Source organism: Musca domestica, unplaced genomic scaffold (genome assembly GCF_030504385.1).
Source record: "Musca domestica strain aabys unplaced genomic scaffold, Musca_domestica.polishedcontigs.V.1.1 2, whole genome shotgun sequence".
Lineage (NCBI taxonomy): Eukaryota > Metazoa > Arthropoda > Insecta > Diptera > Muscidae > Musca > Musca domestica.
Window position 1 is genome coordinate 32133409 of NW_026712249.1, and position 25362 is coordinate 32158770.

General features: G+C 34.5%; 2 protein-coding genes across 10 annotated transcripts in view; one reads left to right on the forward strand and one right to left on the reverse strand.

Annotated features, from left to right (window-relative positions):
- LOC101891509 (cytosolic carboxypeptidase Nna1) overlaps nt 1-25362 on the reverse strand; it is a 239347-nt gene that overhangs the window by 154785 nt on the left and 59200 nt on the right. For all 9 annotated transcript variants that reach the window (XM_059122097.1, XM_059122095.1, XM_059122096.1 and 6 more), the window contains exon 2: nt 22503-22681. In XM_059122097.1, the coding sequence (XP_058978080.1) occupies nt 22503-22681 (179 nt within the window). The remainder of the gene's footprint in view (nt 1-22502; nt 22682-25362) is intronic.
- The window catches only part of LOC101895346 (glutamine-dependent NAD(+) synthetase), a 198991-nt gene that overhangs the window by 92016 nt on the left and 81613 nt on the right, over nt 1-25362 (forward strand). The window lies entirely within an intron of this gene.

Consider the following 25362-nt stretch of genomic DNA (forward strand, 5'->3'; position numbering starts at 1 on the left):
AATATTTGCCGAATGGAATATGGCGATATGTTCAGCTCACGAGCCATTTTTCGGCCACTGCGACGCGGTTTTCGATCAAGTCGCTCCTTTACTTTTCTATCCATTTCTGCTGATTTTGCTGTTTTCTTTCGTCCACTTCCTTGACGTCGGGCTACGCTATCAGTATCACGGTAACGAGCGATGTTACGAGACACAAAAGATTTATTCACATTTAAATGCTGGAGTACTCTAACGATAGCCACTTGTGGTTTTCCAGCCAAATATAAAGAAATCACACTATCACTCTTGAATTCTATCACGAATGACTTTTTTTCTGGAAAATTCTCACCAAAATGCTTTTGCACGCTTGTACACAATATAGTGGAATATTTTAACAGCTGTCGGACGAGTTGCTTAGAAATGAGAGCAGCCTGAAATTGGTTGCAGTTTTTTCATCTCGCCCTGTGTATTGGCGAGCAAGTTGTTTTTTGTGACAACCCTGCGTATGAGCGATATGAAATTTATGAAATCACTTATACGCTAAGGAACTGATGTTCATAACTGTACTCACATATGCCGATATTTTTATACCCTCCACCATACTATGGAGGGTATATTAATTTTGTCATTCCGTTTGTAACTCCTCGAAATACTCATGTCAGACCCAACAAAGTATATATATTCTTGATCAGCGTAAAATTCTAAGACGATTTAGCCATGTCCGTCTGTCTCTCTGTCTGTCTGTTGTAATCACGCTATCTTTCGAACAAATTAAGATAGAAAGCGAACATTTTGCACACATGTATATTTTACCAGTAGGCAGGTTAAGTTCGGCCATGTAGGTCCAAGTTATCATATAGCCCCCATATAACGGTACCTCCCGATATTCGGTATTTTGATGATTTTAGCGACATTATTCACCGGAATTGTTTCGAATTTGGCATTTGAAGTTCGTAATGGATACTACAGCCTAAGACAGAAAATTATCTGTACAGGTCCACGTCTTCGTATAGCCCCCACATAACGGTACCTCCCGATATTCATTATTTTGATGATTTTAGCGACATTGTTTACGGGAATCGTTTCAAATTTGGTGTTTGAAGTTCGTAGTGGATACTACATCCTTAGTCAAAAAATTAACCATGTAGGTCCACGTCATCATATAGCTCCTATATAACAGTACCCCCCGATATTCGGTATTTTGATGATTTTAACGACATTGTTTACCGGAATCGTTTCAAATTTGGTATTTGAAGTTCGTGGTGGATACTACATCCTAAGTCAAAAAATTAACCATGTAGGTCCACGTCATCATATAGCCCCTATATAACGGTACCCCCCGATATTCGGTATTTTGATGATTTTAACGACATTATTCAGCGGAATCGTTCCAAATTTGGTATTTGAAGTTCGTAATAGATACTGCAGCATAAAACAGAAAATGAGCCATATAGGTCCACGTCTTCATATAGCCCCCATATACCGTACTCCCCGATATTCGGTATTTTGATGATTTTAGCGACATTCTTTACCGAGATTTTTTTTAAATTTCGCATGTGAAGTTCGTAATGGATACTTCAGCCCATGCCAGAAAATTGTCTGTGCAGGTCCACGTCTTCGTATAGCCCCCATATAACTGTACCCCGCATATTCGGTATTTTGATGATTTTAGCTACATTATAAACAGATTTTTTAACTAATAGATTTTTTAGTAATAACTTATGACAAAAGTTGCCTATGCAGGTCTACGTCGTCGTATAAGCATTCGGTATTTTTAAGATTTTAACAGAATTTTTAACGGATTTTATTTTTTGGAAATTGCCAAATTTGTACCAAATGGTGGAGGGTATTAAAAGTTCGGCCCGGCCGAACTTACAGCTTTTTTACTTGTTAAACATCGCATGAGCAATTTCTGTCCCTAATTTGCCTAATATATTGCAATCGCTGTCATTTTTTTTTAAATCTTTAATTAGTTCAGAAAAAAACTGAAAATTCATTTATTTTTAAATTTGTTAAACTCAATTTTTTCGAAATCATCATGAAATATTAAATATCCATTTGAGAGGGTGTAATATTTTGTATATGCCGTATTATTATTTAAGTTTTAAAACTTACCATTACAAACTTTATTAAAGTTTTTGTATCAGAAATGAGAAAGGAATTTTTTTACCTGAAAAGAAAATAAAAATATTTTAGTTTAAGTATGGAACGAAGGTAAGTATTTTCTATGTAATAAAATTAAATCGCTTTTTTTTCAAACCAAATCTAATTCCTTAAATTGATTACATTTCATCAAAAATTTATTGCAACGCAAGGAAATCAAATATCAACAATCTCCCTTGTCGTCTACGGAAACCCAAAGGATTTGTTGTTTAACTTTCTCTTTCGATTTCCTTGCCAATATATAGAGACGTTTTTTATTTTCCTTTTGTTTTCCTTATCTAGTTTTCCGGCTCTAAACATAATAAAATTGTTATCCGATTTATTTTGTTGTTTGGCGTACATCATCAGCAGTGGGTTGTTGGTGTTACTACTACTTCTCGAGAATTTTTTCTCTGCCACCCCTGCTATTTGACCACCAATTCTCTCTGTCTCTCTCGCTCTCTCTCTCTCTCTCTCTCTCTCGCCTGCCACCAAACAAAACGGAAACGGAAGAAATTTCTTTTGTGTAAAAATGGCTGTGAAATGGGTTAATGCTGTGCGCCATAAATTAAGTCTAAGTGTTACAGATTTACTCAATGCACGAATAACTTCGTCCTTGAACAACACAAAAAAAAAAAAAAATAGAGGAGAAAACAACAAGGAGAAGAAAAAAAGAGGCGAACAACAATCATTGTTGGGAACAACAACAGCCAAAGCAGCATCATATAAAAGATTCTGCCATGTTTGTTTTTTGGACCGGGCGATAGTAATAAGATTTCGTTGGTATTCTTATTTTTCTCCTCTCCTCCTTGTTGTTATGTGACCACCAACCGAACAAAAAGCGCAAAACGGAAATAAATAAAAGCAACACACATAAAACAACACAACAGAAATGTTGTGGAGTCCTTCGTATCTCCTTTGGCCAAACAATATTAACAGATGGCCGGCTGGCCAGCTAAACCAACGAATTGTATAAGTTGTGGCCGTAAACTTTTTTTTGAAATATTACCGAACCGAGCCGAGCTGAGCATTTGGTGTGGAGCTGACCAAACGGTAGCCAAACAGGAGAAACAACAATAAAACAATTTTTATATGATAAACGTTTATCGCTGTTAGTTGTTTTATGAGTTTTTAACAAAGTTGCAAATAAATAAGGGATGTGTGGTGGAAAGGAGAAAGGAAGGGAGGAAGGGCGGCATGGATGTAAATTACATGGATTAAGACAAATTAACAATTTCCTTTTAAATGTCTATGAAAGTGGCATACACATTTTTTATAAAATATTATAACAGAATACCCGAATACTAGAGATATTCCAGGTCTGGAGAAGTAGAAGCTTTTGCGATTATGAAAGATTTGGGTTTTTTGTAGAAACCCTGCAAAAGAATTTTCTGGATAAAGAAGACCTATAACGGATCCTCTTTTTATAAATGTCGTATGGTTTTCTGTATAATCTCTTCTGACATTTAAAAATTTTATCCTTATTGAGGTCTTCTATCCTCAGATATCTTTATTAAGTTCTTATATCCTAGAAATCACTATGAGGGGTTCCTGTCTACACTTATCACTCTTATTAAGACTTTCTCTACATAGAAACCTCTTCGGAGGTCATCTCTTCAGAGAAGTTTTTGAAAATGTCTTCTCATTATGAAAGACTTGGTTTTTTTTATAGAAACCCTACAAAAGAATTTTCTGGCTAAAGAAGACATGTAACGGATCTTCTTTCTATAAATGTCGTATGGTTTTCTGACTTTAGAAGATCTGTAGAAGGTCTTCTGACATTAACATATGATCCTTATTGAGGTTTTCTATCCTTAGATATCTTTATTAAGTTCTTATATCCTAGAAATCATTATGAGGGTTTCCTGTCTACACTAATCACTCTTATTAAGACTTTCTCTACATAGAAACCCCATTCGGAGGTCATTTCTCCATAGCAGACCTTAAGAAGGTCTTCTCTTCAAAGAAGTTCTTGGAAATGTCTTCTCATCATAGAAGACCTATTCAGGTCTTTCCTCCATAGAATCAAAAAATGATCTCTCTATATATACCATAAAAGTTTTCTCTCCATAGAAGATCTCGACAATGTCTACTTTCAACAGAAGACCTCGAGAGGATCTCGAGAGATTTTATGCACAGAAGACCTCAAGAAGGTCTTATTTCCATAGAAGAGATCAAGAAGGTCTTCTTTTCATAAAAGACCTCGTAAAGGTCTTCTTTCCATTAACAGACCTCGAGAAAATCTTCTCTCTATAGACAACCTAGAAAAGGCATTTGTGTAGAAGACTTCTAGAAGGTCCTCTTTCCATAGAAGACCTTGAGAAAACCTTCTTTCCATAGAAGAGCTATAAAAGGTCTTCTTTCCACGGAAGTTATCGATTTCTTTATTTCTGGCTTTCTTTTCATAAAAGACCTTAAGAAGGTCTTCCTTCCGTAGAAGACCTCAAGAAAGTGTTCTTTCCATAGAACACCTCAAGAAGGTCTTCCTTCCATAGAAGACCTCAAGAAGGTCTTCTTTCCATAGATGACCTCTAGAAAGTCTTCTTTCCATAGAGGAACTCTAGGTCTTTTCTCACATAAGACTTTGAAAAGACCTCGAGAGGTTGCCTGCCTTTCTATAGAAGACCTTGAGAGGGTCGTCTCCCCATAGAAGACCTTGAGAAAGTCTTCTTTTTATAGAAGACCTCGAAAAGGTCTTCTATCAATATCAGACCTCGAAAAGGTCTTATTTTTATAGGGGATCTCGAGAGGGTATTTTATGCACTGAAGACCTCAAGAAGGTCCTCTTTCCATAGAAGACCTTGAGAAAACCTTCTTTCCATAGAAGACCTATAAAAGGTCTTCTTTCCATGGAAGTCCTCGATTTCCGTCTTTCTGGCTTTCTTTTCATAAAAGACCTCAAGAAGGTCTTCCTTCCATAGATGACCTCGAGAAAGTCTTCTTTCCATAGAGGAACTCTAGGTCTTTTTTCACATAAGACTTTGAAAAGACCTCGAGAGGTTGCCTGCCTTTCTATAGAAGACCTTGAGAAGGTCTTCTCTCCATAGAAGACCTTGAGAAGGTCTTCTTGTTTAGACAACATTGACAAGGCATTTTTGTCATAGAAGACTTCTAGAAAGTCCTCTTTCCATAGTATACCTCGATAATGTATTCTTTCCAAAGAAGATTTCGAGAAGGTCTTCTTTCCTAGACGACGTAGAGAAGGAATTCTTTAAAAGAAGATCTCAAGAAGGTTTTTTTTCATAGAAGACCTCGAGAAGGTCTTCTTCTGTCCATAGAAAACCTCGAGAAGGTCCCCTTTCTTTCTTTTTTCCATAGACGACGTAGAGAAGGAATTCTTTAATAGAAGATCTCGAGAAGGTTTTTTTCATAGAAGACCTCGAGAAGATCTTCTTCTTTCCATAGAATATCTCGAGAAGCTCTTCTTCTTTCCATAGAAGACCTCGAGAAGGTCCCCTTTCATTCGAGAACAGGTTTTTTTCCATAGATGACCTCGAGAAGGTCTTTTTTCTATAGAAGACCTTGAGAAAAGCTTATACCCGTAGAAAAGGTTTAAAAGGCCCAAAGAACAACTGGAGCAGGCCTTCTCTTCAATGAAAAACTCGAAGGTGAGAAGGTCTGATATAGAAATAAGTCCCTTAAAAGGTCTTCTAGGAAGAGAAGATCTTTTTGAGGTCTTTTAGAAATAGAGAATACATTTTCAAGGGCATCTATGGAGAGAAGACCAGTTAAAAGCGAAGGCATTATCGAGCTAGTCTCTTTAAAGTAGACTTTGAGCAGATCTTGAGAAGCTCTTCTCTTTCAAAAGGTCCTCTTTCTCTCAATATCCCTTTCTCTCTCTTAAATACCTTAAAAAGGTCTCCTCTCTCAAAAATACCTTAGAAAGGTCTTCTCTTTTTAGAAGACCTTTATTGAGGAACTTCTCGTTATACAAGACCTTTTGGAGGTCTTATCTCCATAAAAGGCTTTGACGAAGGCCTTCTCTCCATAGAACTTTTGATGGTTTCCTTTCCATGGAAAGCTTTTGAAGAGCTTGGGGGACCTCGAGAAGGTCCCCTTTCTTTCGAGAACAGTTTTTTTCCATAGATGACCTCGAGAAAGTTTTTTTTCTATAACAGACCTCGAGAAGGTCTCTTATCCGTAGAAGATAGGCCTTCCCAGTATAGAATTGGTTTAAAAAGCCTAAAGAAGAACTGGAGCATATGTTTTCTCCATAAAATAACTTGAAAAGGCCTTCTCTTCAACGAAAAAACTCGAAGATGAGAAGGTCTGAAATATAAAGAAGTCCCTTGAAAGGTCTTCTATGAAGAGTAGATCTTTTTGAGATCTTTTAGAAATAGAGAATACATTTTCAAGGGCATCTATGGAGAGAAGGCCAGTTCAAAGAGAAGGCATTATCGAGCTAGTCTCTTTAAAGTACACATTGAGCAGATCTTGAAAAGCTCCTCTTCCCCTCTATATCCCTTTCTCTCTAAAATACCTTAAAAAGGTCTCCTCTCTCAAAAATACCTTAGAAAGGTCTTCTCTTTTTAGAAGACCTTTATTGAGGAACTTCTCGTTATACAAGACCTTTTGGAGGTCTTATCTCCATAAAAGGCTTTGACGAAGGCCTTCTCTCCATAGAACTTTAGATGGTTTCCTTTCCATGGAAAGCTTTTATAGCAGAATTTTTTCTTAAGTAGAAGTCTTTTCTTCATGGGATACAATTTAAAGCCCTCTCAGAAAAGATCTTTTAAAGGTCTTTTCTTTACACAAGATCTTCCCTTCATAGAAAACAATTTGAAGATCTATCTATAAGCGGCTAAAGATCTCCCACCCATAGATTCTCTTAAAGTACTTCTATCCATAGAAGAGAATTTGAATATTTTCTCAATTTTTATCTTTTCTGAAAATTATTTTTCTGTTGGAGAGATTTTAAAGGCGTTTTATCCACAGACAGTTGAAGATTCTTATAAGGATACCTTCTGAAGGTCGTCTCTCCAAAAAGACAGCCTTTAGAAATTCCTTTTTCCGTAAAAGGCTTCAGAATATCTGCTCTCCTTTTTATTTGGTAAAACTTCTATCCATGAAAGTCTTCTTTTTAGGAGCTTCAAATAAATCTAGCCTCAGAGTTCAATTGAAAAAATTAGAATTGTGTTGGAGGATTTTTACTATTTTTTATATCAAATGCTGAATTCAAATTTGTTTTCAAAACTTGTATCCAAACTACGTGTCCCCTTCGTTGAGGAAATTGTTAACAAAAATTATCCTTAGCAGTATTATACGTAGCTATGCAATAATTTCCTTGAAATTCTAATTACGTAAAATTACAAAATAAATGTGTACTCATCACTTCAGATTTTTTTATCTTTCCCTTATCTATTCTTCATGCCTACTTCACTACTTCGTTTTTCCTAACTTTTTAGTTTCACCAAAAATGTAGCATTTCATATTGAAGCTAACGAAGGGTCACAGCATTTTCAGTTTCTATTTTAAATGTGTTGAGGCTTAGGATGTAGAAAGTAAATAGTATGAATGTGCCCTTTCCAACAACAACAACAGCAACGAAATCCAACTAAGATGTGTAAAATGCTCTACCAAACACACAACCCCAACACAGCAGGGGTCGCAACATCTGTCTAAAATCATAGCCTATTTTAATCAGCTACCATTTCCTATTCGTGACTGTCTACATCGGAGTAGTAACGAGGACATTTTCTATCATTTGTAACAAGTGACAGCTATATAGCCATCGTCAACACTACCGACGTCGACGCCCGACGACAATGTCGCTCATTGTCATTGTCAACAAAACTCGTCACTTCATTTTGAAATCAAAAGTAGGAAAAAGGAAAAATCGCAGCAAATGAGTTCAGGGGGGGTGAGGGTAGCCAGTGGCAGGCTGTTTTGTTGGTGGCGTTATCATCTTCCTCCTTCCTGCCCTCTCCTACATTTTTGGTGTTGCTAAGGCAATTTTGATCTTCCGAGTAGGGGTCGTCAAAAGTCATTTCGTCCTTTTTCTTATTCTTGGCATATGCTGAGAAGGGTCGGAGGCTTGAAGGGGCTCTTTAAATTTGTAGCGTGAATATAATTTCCATAATAAGATAATTTAATTCTATGTAAATCTATCTCTGTTTTGGAATTCTGTGATTCATAGGCTGAATTTTCGTATCTGACGTCAAACAACCCGATACTTTCTTAATTCCTTTACCTTTTATTTATAAAAGAGTAAAACAATTGACTGACTGACTTAACGATTCTCCAGCGCCCGAACAATACGACTGAAGCTAGAGGGCCACCTCTTGGTCCGAAGGGGTCAGATAAGGCTGGGCTTTTGGAAATTCGTACTAGTACGATACAAAAAGCATTAAATAGTACTAAATATGATACCTCTTGTATTTGAGAGAGCGGTATAGCTAGAACTCTTGAATTTGAAATGAGGGTCACTGGCGGTGTGTATGATAGATGTACCAGCGGGTTTATGGAAATTCTCACTACAAGTGTACGAAAAGTACTAAAATGTACTACATTTGGTACCATGTGTGAACCGTTAGAGCTAAAAAATTGAAATTTGGAATGGGATTCATGGTTAAGGAGTAGAGTCGATGTAAGCAGGTATTTTTGTACTCATCCATACGAAAAGATACTAAATGCAGTACAATTTAAATTTAGAAGAAACACATGGAGCTGGAATCTTAAAATTTAAAACAAGTAAAAAAGCTGTAAGTTCGGCCGGACCGAACTTTTAATACCCTCCAACATTTGGCACAAATTTGGCGATTTCCAAAAAAAAAATAAATAAATAAATAAAATCCGTTAAAAATTCTTTTAAAACCTTAAAAATACTGGATGCCTATACGACGACGTGGTCCTGCATGGGCAACCTTTGTCATAACTTATTACAATATTTAAATGCGAAGCTTGAAGAAAAATCTGTTTATAATGTAGCTAAAATCATCAAAATACCGAATATAGGGTGTACCGTTATATGGGGGCTATACAAAGACGTGGACCTGCACAGACAATTTTCTGGCATGAGATGAAGTATCCATTACGAACTTCACATGCGAAATTTGAAACAATCCCGGTAAATAATGTCGCTAAAATCATCAAAATACCGAATATCAGGGAGTACGAAATATGGGGGCTTTACGAAGACGTGGACCTACATGGGTTATTTTTTGACTTAGGATGTAGTATCCATTACGAACTTTAAATACCAAATTTGAAACGATTCCGGTGAATAATGTCGCTAAAATCATCAAAATACCGAATATCGGGAGGTATCGTTATATGGGGGCTATACGAAGACGTGGACCTACATGGCTTATTTTTTTACTTAGGATGTAGTATCCATTACGAACTTCAAATACCAAATTTGAAACGATTCCGTTAAATAATGTCTCTAAAATCATCAAAATACCGAATATCGGGGGTACCGTTATATGGGGGCTATACCAAGACGTGGACCTACATGGCTTATTTTTCTGACTTAGGCTGTAGTATCCATTTCGAACTTCAAATACCAAATTTGAAACGATTCCGGTAAATAATGTCGCTAAAATCATCAAAATACCGAATATCGGGGGTACTGTTATATAGGGGCTATAACAAGACGTGGACCTGCACAGATAATTTTCTGTCTTAGGCTGTAGTATCCATTACGAACTTCACATGCGAAATTTGAAACAATCCCGGTAAATAATGTCGCTAAAATCATCAAAATACCGAATATCAGGGAGTACGAAATATGGGGGCTTTACGAAGACGTGGACCTACATGGGTTATTTTTTGACTTAGGATGTAGTATCCATTACGAACTTTAAATACCAAATTTGAAACGATTCCGGTGAATAATGTCGCTAAAATCATCAAAATACCGAATATCGGGAGGTATCGTTATATGGGGGCTATACGAAGACGTGGACCTACATGGCTTATTTTTTGACTTAGGATGTAGTATCCATTACGAACTTCAAACACCAAATTTGAAACGATTCCAGTAAATAATGTCGCTAAAATCATCAAAATACCGAATATCGGGGGGGGTACCGTTATATGGGGGCTATAACAAGACGTGGACCTGCACAGATAATTTTCTGTCTTAGGCTGTAGTATCCATTACGAACTTCACATGCGAAATTTGAAACGATTCCGATACCCGAATGTTGATCTGCGGTATTTTGGCCCTTTCCCGGCGAATCGCTTGATTGAGATGATCGACACTTTGGTATTTTTTAGTGCCAACTTGGCTAGAAATGAAGCGAGAAACCTCATTTTATAACCATTCTTGGGTGGCGCGTGCTGAGTTCTGTTGGAATGTCCGAGGTCTGCGGCCAAAATGTTTGCGTGTCCAAGGCTTTAATACACCCTCCAGAATATTTTCGCGATAATAGTCGACATTTTTACTGATGCCACGGTCGATTTATCTGAGCGGAGAGCGACCACTGGCTGTTATGGCGGCCCAAACCATCACCATGGCCGGCGCTTGAGTTCTGGTGGCCAACCGAAGATGTACATTTTGGTTTTTTTCTCATCGCAATGTTTTTGAATTTTTTCTCATCGGAGAAAATCAAATTCGACAGTTCACCACTTTCGGCCAAACGAAACAACTCTTTAGCTCTTTTGAGCCTATTTTCTTTCTGTTGCGGTGTAAGCTTTTGCATTTTTTGGAATTTCAATGGCTTTACCCGGAAATCATTTTTCAATATTTGCCGAATGAAATATTGCGATATGTTCAGCTCACGATCCATTTTTCGGCCAATGTGACGCGGGTTTCGATCCAGTCGCTTTTTTACTTTTCGAACCATTTCTGCAGATGTTGCGATTTTCTTCCGACCACTTCCTTGACGTCGGGCTACGCTACCAGTGTCACAGTAACGAGCGATGGTACGAGACACAAAAGATTTATTCACATTTAAATGCTAGAGTGCTCTGACAATAGCCACTTGTGGTTTTCTAGCCAAATATAAAAAAATCACACTATCACGTTTGAATTCCATCACGAATAACTTTTTTTCTGGAAACTTCTCACCAAAATGCTTTTGTACCCTTGTAAACAATATAATGAGCTGTAACTGGAATAATTTTAACAGCTGCCGGACGAGTGGTTTGGAAATAACAGCAGTCTGAATTTGGTAGCAGTTCTTCCATCTTACCCTGTACTTTAGTTACCTTTATTCTTCTCAATAATGTAGAGCATAACGAATTTGTAAAAAAATGCATATTTGATTGCCAACATCATGAAGACCTTTTATCTTCATACATAAAGGTCACTGGAAAAGGACAAAGTATTGAAGCAACAATATTCAATAACAATTCAATTATCCCAAACACTAAAGATTTAAATTTATATTCAAAAATGCATATCCTCATTTCATGCTGCTGTGACCACCAGCACTTCAAAGATTGTCATTACAAATAACCTTAAATAATTTCAAAATTTACCGGAAAAAAAATAAATTGTTTTTCATCCATTTGTTTCTATCCTTAAATCCTTTATTATCCTCTTGCTGCTGCTACAAAGAAACCACAGAAACAAATTTCTTTTATGAGTTTGACCATAAATTTATGCATTTAATTTTGCAGTAATTACATTACAGATCTAAATCCTCGTTTTTTCCAGCTTGCAAATATTTGAATCCAGCAAAGTACTCGTAAATGGCAAATGGCCAGCCAGCCAACCCAACATTGCTAAAGAGCTAACAATCTATTAGTCTGGTACTTGTGTGCGTGTGTGTGGGTGTTGCTTTATTTTTAACTTGGCTATGATTTTATTTGTTTCGACCTGTTCGAGGGAACAGTAACTGGATTCATCCCTCCTCTTGGACATTCATGGCAAAATGCTAAACCACAGATAAAAACTGAAATACTGACCACTAACAACTTAACCGCAAACATTTATGTTCAGCATTTCTAAAATTGTTACGATTTTTGTTTGGAAATCCTAAATGTAGGTGGGTGGATAGTTGTTGTGATGTTTACTGCGAATGTATTCGTTTTTAATAAAAGGCGGTAGGAAATAGACTAGAAGTGATTTAATTTTTTTAAGTAGGTGTTTTTGGTTCTCTATAAATAATTAGGAGATTTGTTTGAAGGAAACCAATTCATGAATAAAAGATGTTTCTTGAATAAGAATTCTACATTTCGAGCCTCGCTTAGTATCCATTAGTGAACCAAAAAAATATTTATTCATCTAAATCTAAGTCAGGAATACATTTTTGGTGTATTTTGTCAATGGTGGCGTATGACCTACATTTTCTGATAAGTTAGGAAGATTATTGATCATACGCCCTATACTGTCCTTTTTCCCAGCTGACATAAGTTTTATCTAAATTTTTACTATGGAAACAATTCGAAATATAAATTTTAGACCTCACAAAGTGTATAAATATAATCTTAATCGGCATAAAATTCTATATTTCTATATTTATTATGTCCGTCGGTCTATCCGTCTGACCGTCCGTGGAAATCACTCTAGCTTCCGAACGAAATAAAGTAGGTTGATAAAATTTTACTCAAATGTATATTATGTCTGCTGGACTTTTGGTATTGAAAATGGGCCATGTAGGTCCACGTCTTCGTCCCCATATAACGGTACCTTCCGATATTCGGTATTTTGATGATTTTATCGACATTCACCGGATTTGTTTCAAATTTAGTATTTGAAGTTCGTACAGCCAAAGACAGAAAATAGTCTGTTCAGGTCCACGCCTCCGTATAGCCCCATATGACGGCACCTTCCGATATTCGGTATTTTGATGCTCCTAGCGACATTATTTACCGGAATTGTTTCAAATTTGGTATTTGAAGTTCGTAATGGATACTACAGTCTATGACAGTAAATTGTCTGTGCAGGTCCACGTTTTCGTTGAGTCCCCATACAACGGTACCTCCCGATTTTCTGTATTTTTTGATAATTTTAGCTACGTTATTCACCGGAATTGTTTCAAATTTGGTATTTGAAGTTCGTAATGATTACTACTGTCTATGGCAGAAAATTGTCTGTGCAGGTCCACGTTTTCGTTTAGCCCCCATACAACGGTACCTCCCGATATTCGGTATTTTGATATTTTTAGCGCCATTTTTTACCGGAATTATTTTAAATTTGGGTTTTGGAGTTCGTAATGTATACTACATACTATAACAGAAAATTATCTGTGCAGGTCCACGTTTTGGTGCAGCTACCATATAATAGTACCTCCCGATATTCGGTATTTTGCTGATTTTAGCGACGTTATTCACCGGAATTGTTTCAAATTTGGTATTTGAAGTTCGTAATGGATACTACAGTCTATGACAGAAAATTCTCTGTGCAGGTTCAGATTTAGTATTTGAAGTTCGTACAGCCAAAGACAGAAAATAGTCTGTTCAGGTCCACGCCTCCGTATAGCCCAATATGACGGCACCTTCCGATATTCGGTATTTTGATGCTCCTAGCGACATTATTTACCGGAATTGTTTCAAATTTGGTATTTGAAGTTCGTAATGGATACTACAGTCTATGACAGTAAATTGTCTGTGCAGGTCCACGTTTTCGTTGAGTCCCCATACAACGGTACCTCCCGATTTTCTGTATTTTTTGATAATTTTAGCTACGTTATTCACCGGAATTGTTTCAAATTTGGTATTTGAAGTTCGTAATGATTACTACTGTCTATGGCAGAAAATTGTCTGTGCAGGTCCACGTTTTCGTTTAGCCCCCATACAACGGTACCTCCCGATATTCGGTATTTTGATATTTTTAGCGCCATTTTTTACCGGAATTATTTTAAATTTGGGTTTTGGAGTTCGTAATGTATACTACATACTATAACAGAAAATTATCTGTGCAGGTCCACGTTTTGGTGCAGCTACCATATAATAGTACCTCCCGATATTCGGTATTTTGCTGATTTTAGCGACGTTATTCACCGGAATTGTTTCAAATTTGGTATTTGAAGTTCGTAATGGATACTACAGTCTATGACAGAAAATTCTCTGTGCAGGTCCACGTTTTCGTTTAGCCCTCATACTACAGTACCTTTGGATATTCGAAATTTTGTTAAAAATTTGGTATTTGAAGTTCATAATGGATACTACAGCCTATGAAAGAAAACAGTCTGTTCAGGTCCACGCCTCCGTATAACGCCCCCATATAACGGCACCTCCCGATATTCGGTATTTTGATGATCCTATCGACATTATTCACCGGAATTGTTTCAAATTTGGCATTTGAAGTTCGTAATGGATACTACAGGTTATGACAAAAAATTGTCTGTGCAGGTCCACGTTTTCATTTAGCTCTCATACAACAGTACCTTCCGATATTCGGTATTTTTTGATAACTTTAGCGACGTTATTCACCGGAATTATTTCAAATTTGGTATTTGAAGTTCGTAATGGATACTACAGTCTATGACAGAAAATTATTTGTGCAGGTCCACGTTTTAGTATAACCCCCTTATAATGGTACCTCCTTATATTCGGTATTTTGATGACATTATTCACCGATTTTTTTTTCAAGTTTCGCATTTGAATATTATTGTAATGTCTTATGACAAAGGTAGCCTACGCAGGCTCACGTCGTCGTATAGGCCCTAATATAATGGCTACATTTGGTATTTTTATGATTTTAACATAAGTTCTAAAGTTTTTTTTTTTTAATTACCAAATTTCTTTCCGAATGGTGAAGGGTATTCAAAGTTCGGCCGAACTTATTGTTTTTTTTTTTTTTTTTTTTTTTTTTTAATCGGTCGAAACCATGGTACAATGAAGAGAAGGTAGGTCAACTTTGAAAAAATTGCAAGTATAGAGGTCTACCTGTTTGGCTTGTAATGTCAGAATTAGTATCAAAACAATAAAAAATCAAACGACTTATTGCATTTATTTTGAATAAATAATTGAAAACCGCGATAACTGAATGAAAGGTCAACACTTCTTTTCTAAATCATGTTCTATATATCTCTTATGATTTATTTCGCGACAAAAACTGAAGACTTTGTCGATGCATACGTTGCAATAAGCATTGTGAAAACACCAGAATTTGAATATTTTCTAAACATTTTTTTTTATTATTGAAAAGAATACGCACACATAAACAAATGAAGTTGACATATTAAGCCAGAAAAATAAAAAAATTGAAATCATATGGTAGTTCTGCCCTACCTTGAATTCATTGTACCATGGTCGAAACTATATATGAGAGCTAATCCAAATCTGAACCGATTTTAATATAATTTGACTAATTTATTTTTTTCCAAATTCCGTTACACATTCTAAATTTGGACACTGTATCTGTAATCGATCAATAGATATTTGCATACAAAATCTAAATTTTTGGGAGGTACCTCCGATTCTGATGCTATATCTCCACTTCCAAGTGAAATTTCAAAAATGTATATAGCCTATGTTACTTTCAGGCGATGTTGCAGTATACATGCAAATTTTCAGGAAAATCTGTTCAGCGGTTTTCGAGTCCATAAATTACAAACAAACAAACAAACAAACAAACAGACATACATACAAACATTTTCCTCTTTTATAGATATATATCCTATATGCACATCGGAATTATGGTTGGTGAAATTTTTTCAAAAATAACCATTTTTTAACATTAATGGAATTTCTTCAAGAAATTCATACGAAAACCAAAAATCTCCGGTTTAAAAAGTTTTTGAATTAAATTTATACAAAAATTGTAAATTTTTTTTTATGAAATTCATTGAAGGACAAAAAATTCACGATTTGTAAAAAATTCTTAACAAAAGCTCTCTCGACAAAAAATTATGAAATTTTAAAAACCTCTCAATGAAACTCTCACCAAAAATTGAAGAAAAAGGAATTATTCTAAAGAATTTTTTAAGGATCTTTTGGATTTTCTTCGGAAAAAATAATTTTGAAGTTTTCCGTAGAGGATATTCGTAAAATCTTCAATACCTCAATGGACCCCCATCCGATTTTTCTGTGGAAAACTATTTCACCGTCTCCATATGTAAACCGTTGAAATCAATGAAGTGACCTTAATATTAAATTTCAGAATTTCACCTCCATACCTACACCCACTATCAAATTTAATAACATTAATTGATACCCTTATCCAAAATTATTTATATCTCTCCATCCTAGGCACCTAGACAGTGATCCAAAATTTGTACCATTTAATATTTTTCGAACAATTATAGTACGCATTTGCAAAACCACCACCATATCTCAACATTTCAGATCTATAATTTCCCTCACTACCAAATCTAATACATTATTGTATGCATATCCAAAACCAGCTCTTTCTCTCAACCGCAGACACCAACAGTGGCATCCATATCAAATTTCAAGATTCAAACTCTGTCCCTTCACCCAATATAAAATTTCGTATTTTTCGTTCGATTATGCTACACATTTCAAAAAGCACCTTCATATCTCAATCCAAGATACCAACAGACATCAATATTTAATTTCGGGATTCGACCTCTATCCCTTCACCCAATACCCAATTTAGTACCACTTAGTACTTTTCAAACAATTATAGTACACGTATCCAATACCATCTCCATAGCTTAACCACAGATGGCAACAGAGACCCCAATATCCCTTCACCCAATACCCAATTTAGTACCAAATTTAGAAGGCATTTCCAAACAACCGCCAACGCTCAATCTATGTTTCAAATTTCAAAATTTAATCTCTATCCCTTCATCCAATACCAAATATAGTACCATTTAGGACTTTTCGTACAGTTATAGCACACATTTCCGAAACCACATCCCTATGTACAGACCACATATGTTCAGCAAAACCCTAATACCAAACTTCAGATTTCAAGCACTTCAAAGTAGCATCATCGAATAGGCTTTGTGTAAACATCAAAATGGAACAAATTAGGTTTTCGTTTTTATTAAATCAACCCATTTATCTTCCTTCTGACATACATATACCCTCCATAACAAACAAATCCCTATACAAAAACAACCAACGCAAAATCAATTTTGTTTCTTTCCCAGTTACATGGCATTCAGAATTCAATTTAATCAATCATTCGTTTAGAAAGTAAAGTTATTTCTAATCGATTTATTTTTTTTTTGTTGCGTCTAGCCTTGTTGCGTCTTGTTGCGTCTAGCCCAGTTTCGAACATCCATCAAACTTGCCATTGAAAAAAGCGGCTAAAATCCTCCCGTATACACCTTTGTGGACTTTAAAACACGCCTACCCTAGGTAAGGGTGGGGTGGTGAGAATGAAAAATAACTGCAAATCAAATTTGTTTAATAAAATCGAATACGAAGCCACCCATCACACCTTGGACTAGGACGATATGTTGTCCTGCTGTATCCATCCACCCACCCACATTCAACAATAAAGCCACAAAACAAAAACTCATCAATCATTATTTAGTGGTGAGCAGGAAAAAAGAAAAAAAAAAAAAGAAAAACCGGGCCTGTGTGGTTTTTAGTTCGGAAAAAAGAACAATGTTGCCTTCTGCTGCTTGTTCTCGGATTGGATGTGTTAAAATGGACCATGGAATATCATTGGATTGAACCAGAGCGCGTCTCAGGGGCATTATTTGAAAAAAAAAAAAAAAACAAACAAAACTTTTCCATTTCAGAAAGGAAATTTTACAAGGAAAATTTAATTCGTTGTTCTTGTTGTTTATCGCACAGCACACAAATACACAGGGAACCAAACCGAACAAATACTCGCTCACAATTATTGTACACACATACATACCCATATATCAGTCGCACACATTGCCTGCCTGGGGGTCATTCATTCATTCATTACCTATCGATATGAATTTGGTATTCAGACCATCTGCCAGCCTGCCTGCCCGTTGCATATCTCTTGAGAAATTATGGACCAATGGTGAAAATTTGCCACCATTGTTGTTTTCTTTTGCGTGTACGGCCAGTCTAAGAAATTGGCTTAAACGCAGATAGTTTTTTAGAAGGAATTTTTGTCCGAATCGGAAACAGGCGTACTTAAAATAGGTATTTTTTATACCCTCCACCATACTATGGAGGGTATATTAACTTTGTCATTCCGTTTGTAACTCCTCCAAATACTCATATCAGACCCAACAAAGTATATATATTCTTGATCAGCGTAAAATTTTAAGTCGATTTAGCGATGTCCGTCTGTCTGTCTGTCTATTGTAATCACGCTATCTTTCGAATGAATTGAGATAGATGGCTAAAATTTTGCACACATGTTTATTTTTCCAGTAGGCAGGTTAAGTTCGTAAATGGGCCATGTAGGTCCACGTTTTCATATAGCCCCCATATAACGGTACCTCCCTGTATTCGGTATTTTGATGATTTCAGCGACATTATTCACCGGAATTGTTTCAAATTTGGTATTTGAAGTTCCAAATGGATACTACACCCTAAGATAGAAAATTGTCTGTGCAAGTCCATGTCTTCGTATAGCCCCCATATAACGGTACCTCCCAATATTCGGTATTTTGATGAATTTAGCGTCATTATTCGCCGGAATTGTTTCAAAATTGGTATTTGAAGTTTGTTATGGGAACTACAGTCTGTGACAGAAAATTTTCTGTGCGGGTCCAGGTCTTCGTATAGGCCCCATATATCAGTACCTCTCTATATTCGGTATTTTGATGATTTTAGATACAATATCCATCGAAATTGTTTGAGATGTGGTATTTGAATTTCGTAATGGATGCTACAGCCTGTGACAGAAAATTGTCTATGCTGGTCCAGGTCTTCGCACAGCTCCAATTTAACGACACCTCCTTATATACGATATTTTGATGATTTTAGCTACATTATTCACCGTTTATTGCAAGTTTCGAATTTGAATATGGTAATGGCTTATGACAAACAATGCCTATGTATGTCCACGTCGTATAGATCCCAATATAACGGCTATATTCGGTATTTTTAAAATGTTAACAGAATTTTTTAAGGATTTTATTTTTTGAAAATTTCCAAATTCGTTGCAAATGGTGGAGGATATTAAAAGTTCGGCCCGGCCAAACGTACTGCTTTTTAACTTGTTTATTTTCTCCTTTTTAACTTGTTTATACTCTCCCATTATGTTTCTTTCGATAGGAGGGAGTATTCAAACTTGATAAAAAAATGAAAACCAAAAAAACTAGAACCTTGTCATATTTCTGATCTATGCCTAAACTGATATTGAATTCGAAAATTGACAACAAAAAATGCCACTTTAAGATAACCAAAATCTAAAATGGTCGTAACTTTTAATAAAGTTCCTGGACTTACAAACGTCATTGTCCTTTAAAAAAATTGTCACTAAAAGGCATTGGCGTATTGCCACGAAATTTTCAATCATTCATCATTGGACCTAGAAAAATACATTTTTGCAAGGGATTTCTTGCAAAAAAGAAGTTTTTTGGACAGAATGACCGGCAATTACACGACTCTTAACTGGGAAGCGCTTGGGAATGTTTCATGTAGACCGACTACAAAAACAGAAAAATGCTTTTTTTTTTTGGTCTCTAACAGTAGGCTTAACTTCTGATAATAACGCTACACCATGCAAAATTTAGTGAGGATCGGACAATAATTGCGACCTGTGTAGGGTGAGTAAAAAACTGCAACAAAGTCAAACGCCATAATTTTAACATTCTTTTTTTTAATTTTTTTGAATGCAAAAATGTCGGAAATAGTATCAACCTTTAGAATAAATTTAGATTTGTTCGAATTTGTCACCTTGGGCACGAAATATGGCCTTCAAATGGCCAATGAAACCGTCACACGCTGCCCGAATTTTGCTCTGCGGTATTTTGGCCCATTCCCGGCGAAACGCTTGCTTGAGGTGATCGATACTTTGGTATTTTTTAGGGCCAATCTTGCTTTCCAAAATACTCCAGGCACAATAGTCCAACGGATTGGTATCCGGTCCAACGCACTGTTATTGGAATTTTCCTTGGATTTTTTTAAATCTACGATTTTTGCAGCCTTTTGGTCAGGAGTTGCTTAAAATTGTTCTTAGAAACCCACGAGTCTTAGCAATGAAGTCCATGAATTCAGGTTTGGATTTTTTCCTTAAAAAATCCGTGATTTCTCGATTTCTGTCTAGGAGGTCCGGGAAGTTGTTCTTTAAAAGATACAATATTTTTATCAGGATGTCCTTGAAAAATCAGTCCTTAAAAAATCTACGACTTCCGGTCTTTTGCAAAAAAGGAGACATTTTGTTTTGGCTAAGACTTTGTAAGAAAAACAAAAAAAAAAAAAAAATTCGACAAGAATGCACGATATTTGATCAAGAGTCCGAGGAAAAAATTAAGATTTGTAGGTAGGAGGTCTTAATACAACAATTTCTAATCAAGAGATCCTTAAAAAAAAAATTCTTTAATTTTTGGCCCTCCCAGGAAGACCTTGAAAAAGTCCACGATTTTGGTCAGCAAAAGTGAAGGATTTTCGGTAGAAAACATGTAAAACCAATGAAGAAAGTTCGAAAGTCGGGCGGGGCCGACTTTATGATACCCTACACCACTTTGCTAATTTAGTAGAGCTCCACATAACAATTAAAAGTTTTTATGGGAGAATTCAATCATATACGATATGATTATAATTATAATTTAAAGTTCAAAGGACTAAAAATGCCGAAGCATTTGTATTTTTTAAAGTCGGACTTGTATTGCCCATTTGGTGCAAAATTAATTTGAAATCGGATGAACAATATATATGGGAGCTATATCCAAATCTTAACCGATCTAGATAAAATTTGGCAAAGATATTTCTGAGCTGTATTTGATATATTTCCCTGAATATCGTTGTTACAGAGTGCATATTATGGCTGTGGGTAACAAATACAACAAATCGGATGAACAATATATATGGGAGCTATAGCTATATAGCTGAACCGATCTTCACCAAATTTTGGCATACTAGCTTCTAGACTCAATTCGGTCGCATGTGCCAAATTACATCCCTTTTGGGCAAATATTAGACGTTTGGTGTATAATAAAAGCTAAATCGGAAGTTATAAATGGGAGCTATATCCAAATCTGAACCGATCTCGATAAAATTTAGCAAAGGTATTTCTGAGCTGCATTTGATATATTTCCCCAAATATTGTTGTTACAGAATGCATATTACGGCTGCGGAGGACAAAAATAACAAATCGGATGAGCAATAGCTCGGATGGGAGCTATAGCTATATCTGAACCGATTTCGATCAAATTTGGCATACTTATTTTCAGGCCTAATTTGGTTGTATGTGCAGAATTCCATACTATTCGGGCTGATATTACACATTTGGTGCACAATAAAAGGAAAATCGGACGAAGATATATATGGGAGCTATTTTTTATTTTTTTACCGATTATCTCCAATTTCAATAGGGTTCGTCCGTGGGGCAAACAAGTGTTGTTTGGAAAATTTCATCTCAATCGGATAATAAATGCGACCTGCATTTTGTTCACAAGAGTACATGGACAGACGGACGGACAGACGGACTGACATGCATAAATCAACTCAGAAAGTGATTCTATGGAGATCCTCAAAAGTAACTATGGGTCTTTTTCGCTTCCTTCTCCATGTTACAAACAAATGCACAAAGACATAATACCCTTACCACTATGTGGTGTAGGGTATAAAATTCATGAGGTCCTTGAAATTAAAAAAAAAAAAAAAATCAACTATGTCCTGGAGCCTTAAAATGTGTAATTTTTTGCTCAGAAAGTCTGATTTTTTTATCTACCATTCTTATAAGAAGGATCTCTCAGGAAATTCACGATTCTTGGCAGCAATTCGTTGACAAATAACAGAAAATGTATTATTTATGTACAAGCACCCTTTAAAATTAATTTTTAAGAATCGGTCAAGCCAACGGATTCCACGACTTTTGGGCAGGAGACCTTGGAAGAAAATTGTAGCATGCGATCAGAGTTTGACGAACCATTTAAGACTTTTCAGTTGTACAAAAACTTGGAATGGAAACTTGATATTTGAAAATTTGTAAAATTTATCGGGATGGTTTTAAAAAGGTATATAGGCCGATATCATCAGTTTTAAGCATTATTCAACCAACTCATATTGAATATGAATTGTTATTTATTTAATTTTCATTTTTCTGAATATAATGTCGAGTTCCTTTAAATCATCATACCACACCTCATGTTTTGAGCATAAACTAAAACATTGTTTTGGGCCTTTGCCATTGAGATTCGAATACTTCTTCTGCATGTTTTTCTTTAATGCAACAAAACAACAACGTAAATCACTTGCATTCGATGCCGTTTATTTTGAGAATTATGATGTTCATATTTTTTGCTGTGTGGACTTGGCGGCAAACCGACATTTTTGTGGGGACATTTATTTATCTGGCAATCGATTGCATGGCATGAAGGTGGAACGGTCACCAGTTTTTACATTGTATTTTATTTATACTATTTTACTTAAATGTTTCAAATCACTTTTTTACTCATAAGAGTACATACCTGACATTCAATCGGCCATCGGGGGGCCTGTTGTGAACAGTCATTGTCCTTGTCTTTGGGCAGGGCGAACAGATCACGCGGCTCCTTGAGGCGAGCTATCGGTCGCAAGGTTTTCTCATCGGTATTCACTTCTAGTTGATTGGTTTTCAAGCCCTTGGATAGGAAACTGCCAAGAAAGCCTGAAATGGAGTGATAAAAAAATCAAAATTAGATAATTTAATAATAATTTTGAAATATATTTTTTTGTAATATGAAACTGAATTCTTTTAAACAACGCGCACTGCCTTGTTACATTTACATCTTAAATATTTTTTTGCACTCGAAAATATCTTTCAGAATTTCTAAAATTGTAATTGTTGCATAAATGCCAAAGCAGCTGTCAACAATAAATTTGAACGTTTAAATACATGTATTTTTTTATTTTATTTTTGGTTTTGAAAAAATTATGCAATTTTGTGTGATATGTTTTTTTGCCAAACAAAAATATTCATTAATTTTTTTTGCAGTTAAACTATATTTTAAAAAAAAATATTTTTTTTCTAACCTGTTATATTTTTTTTGACATTAACATTGGTTGTCTAAAAGGGAAAGTACTAAACTACGGAATGATGTTAGCAAACAGGTAAAGGCAGAATTCGGAAATTCGTAATGCTGGTCACTTTAGAGAGAGCCACGAACTGAAAAGTTAATGAATTCTTTAAAAAATGTTTTTTTGTTTTAAATCATTTTTGGTGTAGGTCCTTTAAGAACAAAATGATTTAAAAAAAACCAAAAATATATGTTTTAAAGGACCTAACCACGTAGGTCATTTTTAATATATTTTTTAAAAAATTCACGTTTGGTGTAAGTTTCTTAAATGTATTTAAAAAAAATATTTTTTTAAATGTATTTAAAAAAATATTTTTTTTTAATCCAAGTTTGGTGTAGGTTTTTTAAAAATATTTTTTTAAATCCACGTTTAAAAAAATCAACGTCTTGTGAAGTCTTTAAAAAATATTTTAAAAAAATCAACGTCTGGTGAAGTCTTTAAAAAATATTTTTTCTAAAAAATCCACGTTTGGTGTAGGTCCTTTAAAAATGTTTTTTTAGGTTTATATTATATTTATATAATATTATATTTATTTAATTTATATTTTTTTTAAATTAATTTTTTTTAAAAAAATCCACGTTTGGAGTAGGTCTTTTAAAAATATATTTTTTTAAATCCAAAATTGGTGTAGGTCCTTTAAAAAATGTACATTTTTTTAAATCCACAATTGGTGTAGGTCCTTTAAAAAACAAAATAACTTAAAAAAATCCAAAAATATATGTTTTAAAGGACCTAACCACATAGGTCATTTTTAATATATTTTTTAAAAAATTCACGTTTGGTGAAAGTTTTTTAAATGTATTTAAAAAAAAAAAATTTAAATGTATTTAAAAAAATATTTTTTTAAATCCAATTTTGGTGTAGGTTTTTTAAAAATATTTTTTTAAATCCACGTTTAAAAAAATCAACGACTTGTGAAGTCTTTAAAAAATATTTAAAAAAAAATCAACGTCTGGTGAAGTCTTTAAAAATTATTTTTTCTAAAAAATCCACGTTTGGTGTAGGTCCTTTAAAAAATGTTTTTTTAGGTTTATATTATATTATATTTATTTAATTTATATTTTTTTTAATTAATTTTTTTTTTAAATCCACGTTTGGTGTAGGTCTTTTAAAAATATATTTTTTTAAATCCAAAATTGGTGTAGGTCCTTTAAAAAATGTACATGTTTTTAAATCCACAATTGGTGTAGGTCCTTTAAAAAATATTTTTTTTAGAAATCCACGTTTTTTTAGGTTTATATTATATTTATATTATATTATATTTATTTAATTTATATTTTTTTAAATTATTTTTTTTTTTTTTTTAAAATCCACGTTTGGTGTAGGTCTTTTAAAAATATATTTTTTTAAATCCAAAATTGGTGTAGGTCCTTTAAAAAATGTACATTTTTTTAAATCCACAATTGGTGTAGGTCCTTTAAAAAATATTTTTTTAGAAATCCACATTTGGTGTAGGTCTTTTAAACATATAATTTTAAAAATCCGCGTTTGGTGTAGGTCTTTTTAAAATATATTTTTTAAAAATCCGCGTTTGGTGTAGGTCTTTTAAAAATATTTTTTAAAAAATCCTCGTTTAGTGTAGGTCCTTTAAAAATATTTTTAAAAACCACGATATTTGTAGGTTCTTTAAAAATATTTTTAAACAATTCACGTTTGATGTAGGTCCTTAAAAAATATTTTTAAGAAAACACGATATAAGGTTCTTGAAAAAATATTTTTTAAAATATCCACGGTTGATGGTTTAGGTCCTTTAAAACGATATTAAAAAACATCACGATATTCACAGTTTCTTGAAAAAATTATTTAGTTTCTTGTAGGTCCTTTAAAAAATATTTTTTTTAAAACGACGATATTTATAGGGTCTTGAAAGAATATCCACGTTTGGTATAGGTTCTTTAAAAATATTAAATAAAAAACACAATATTTAAAGGTTCTTGAAAAAATATGTTTAAAAAACCCACGTTTGGTGAAGGTCCTTAAAAAATAATTTTCAAAATTCTCGCACCTTCACCTTCTAAATTATTTATTAAAAAAAAAAATCTACATTAAATTCCCTGCATTTCTATTCTGCGTATGAGTAGTGACAATACTAATACGCACTCTGGTTCCCATTTTAGTAAATTGTAGCCTATTTGCAGGCAGTAATTAAAAAAAGCCATATTTTTTATTTGTATGTTATATGGAAATTCTTGCTGTGTGTGAAGTGAAATTTCGAAATAAAATGACTAAATGCGTTCTCGTGGTATTGGCTGAAATGATAAAGATAGAATT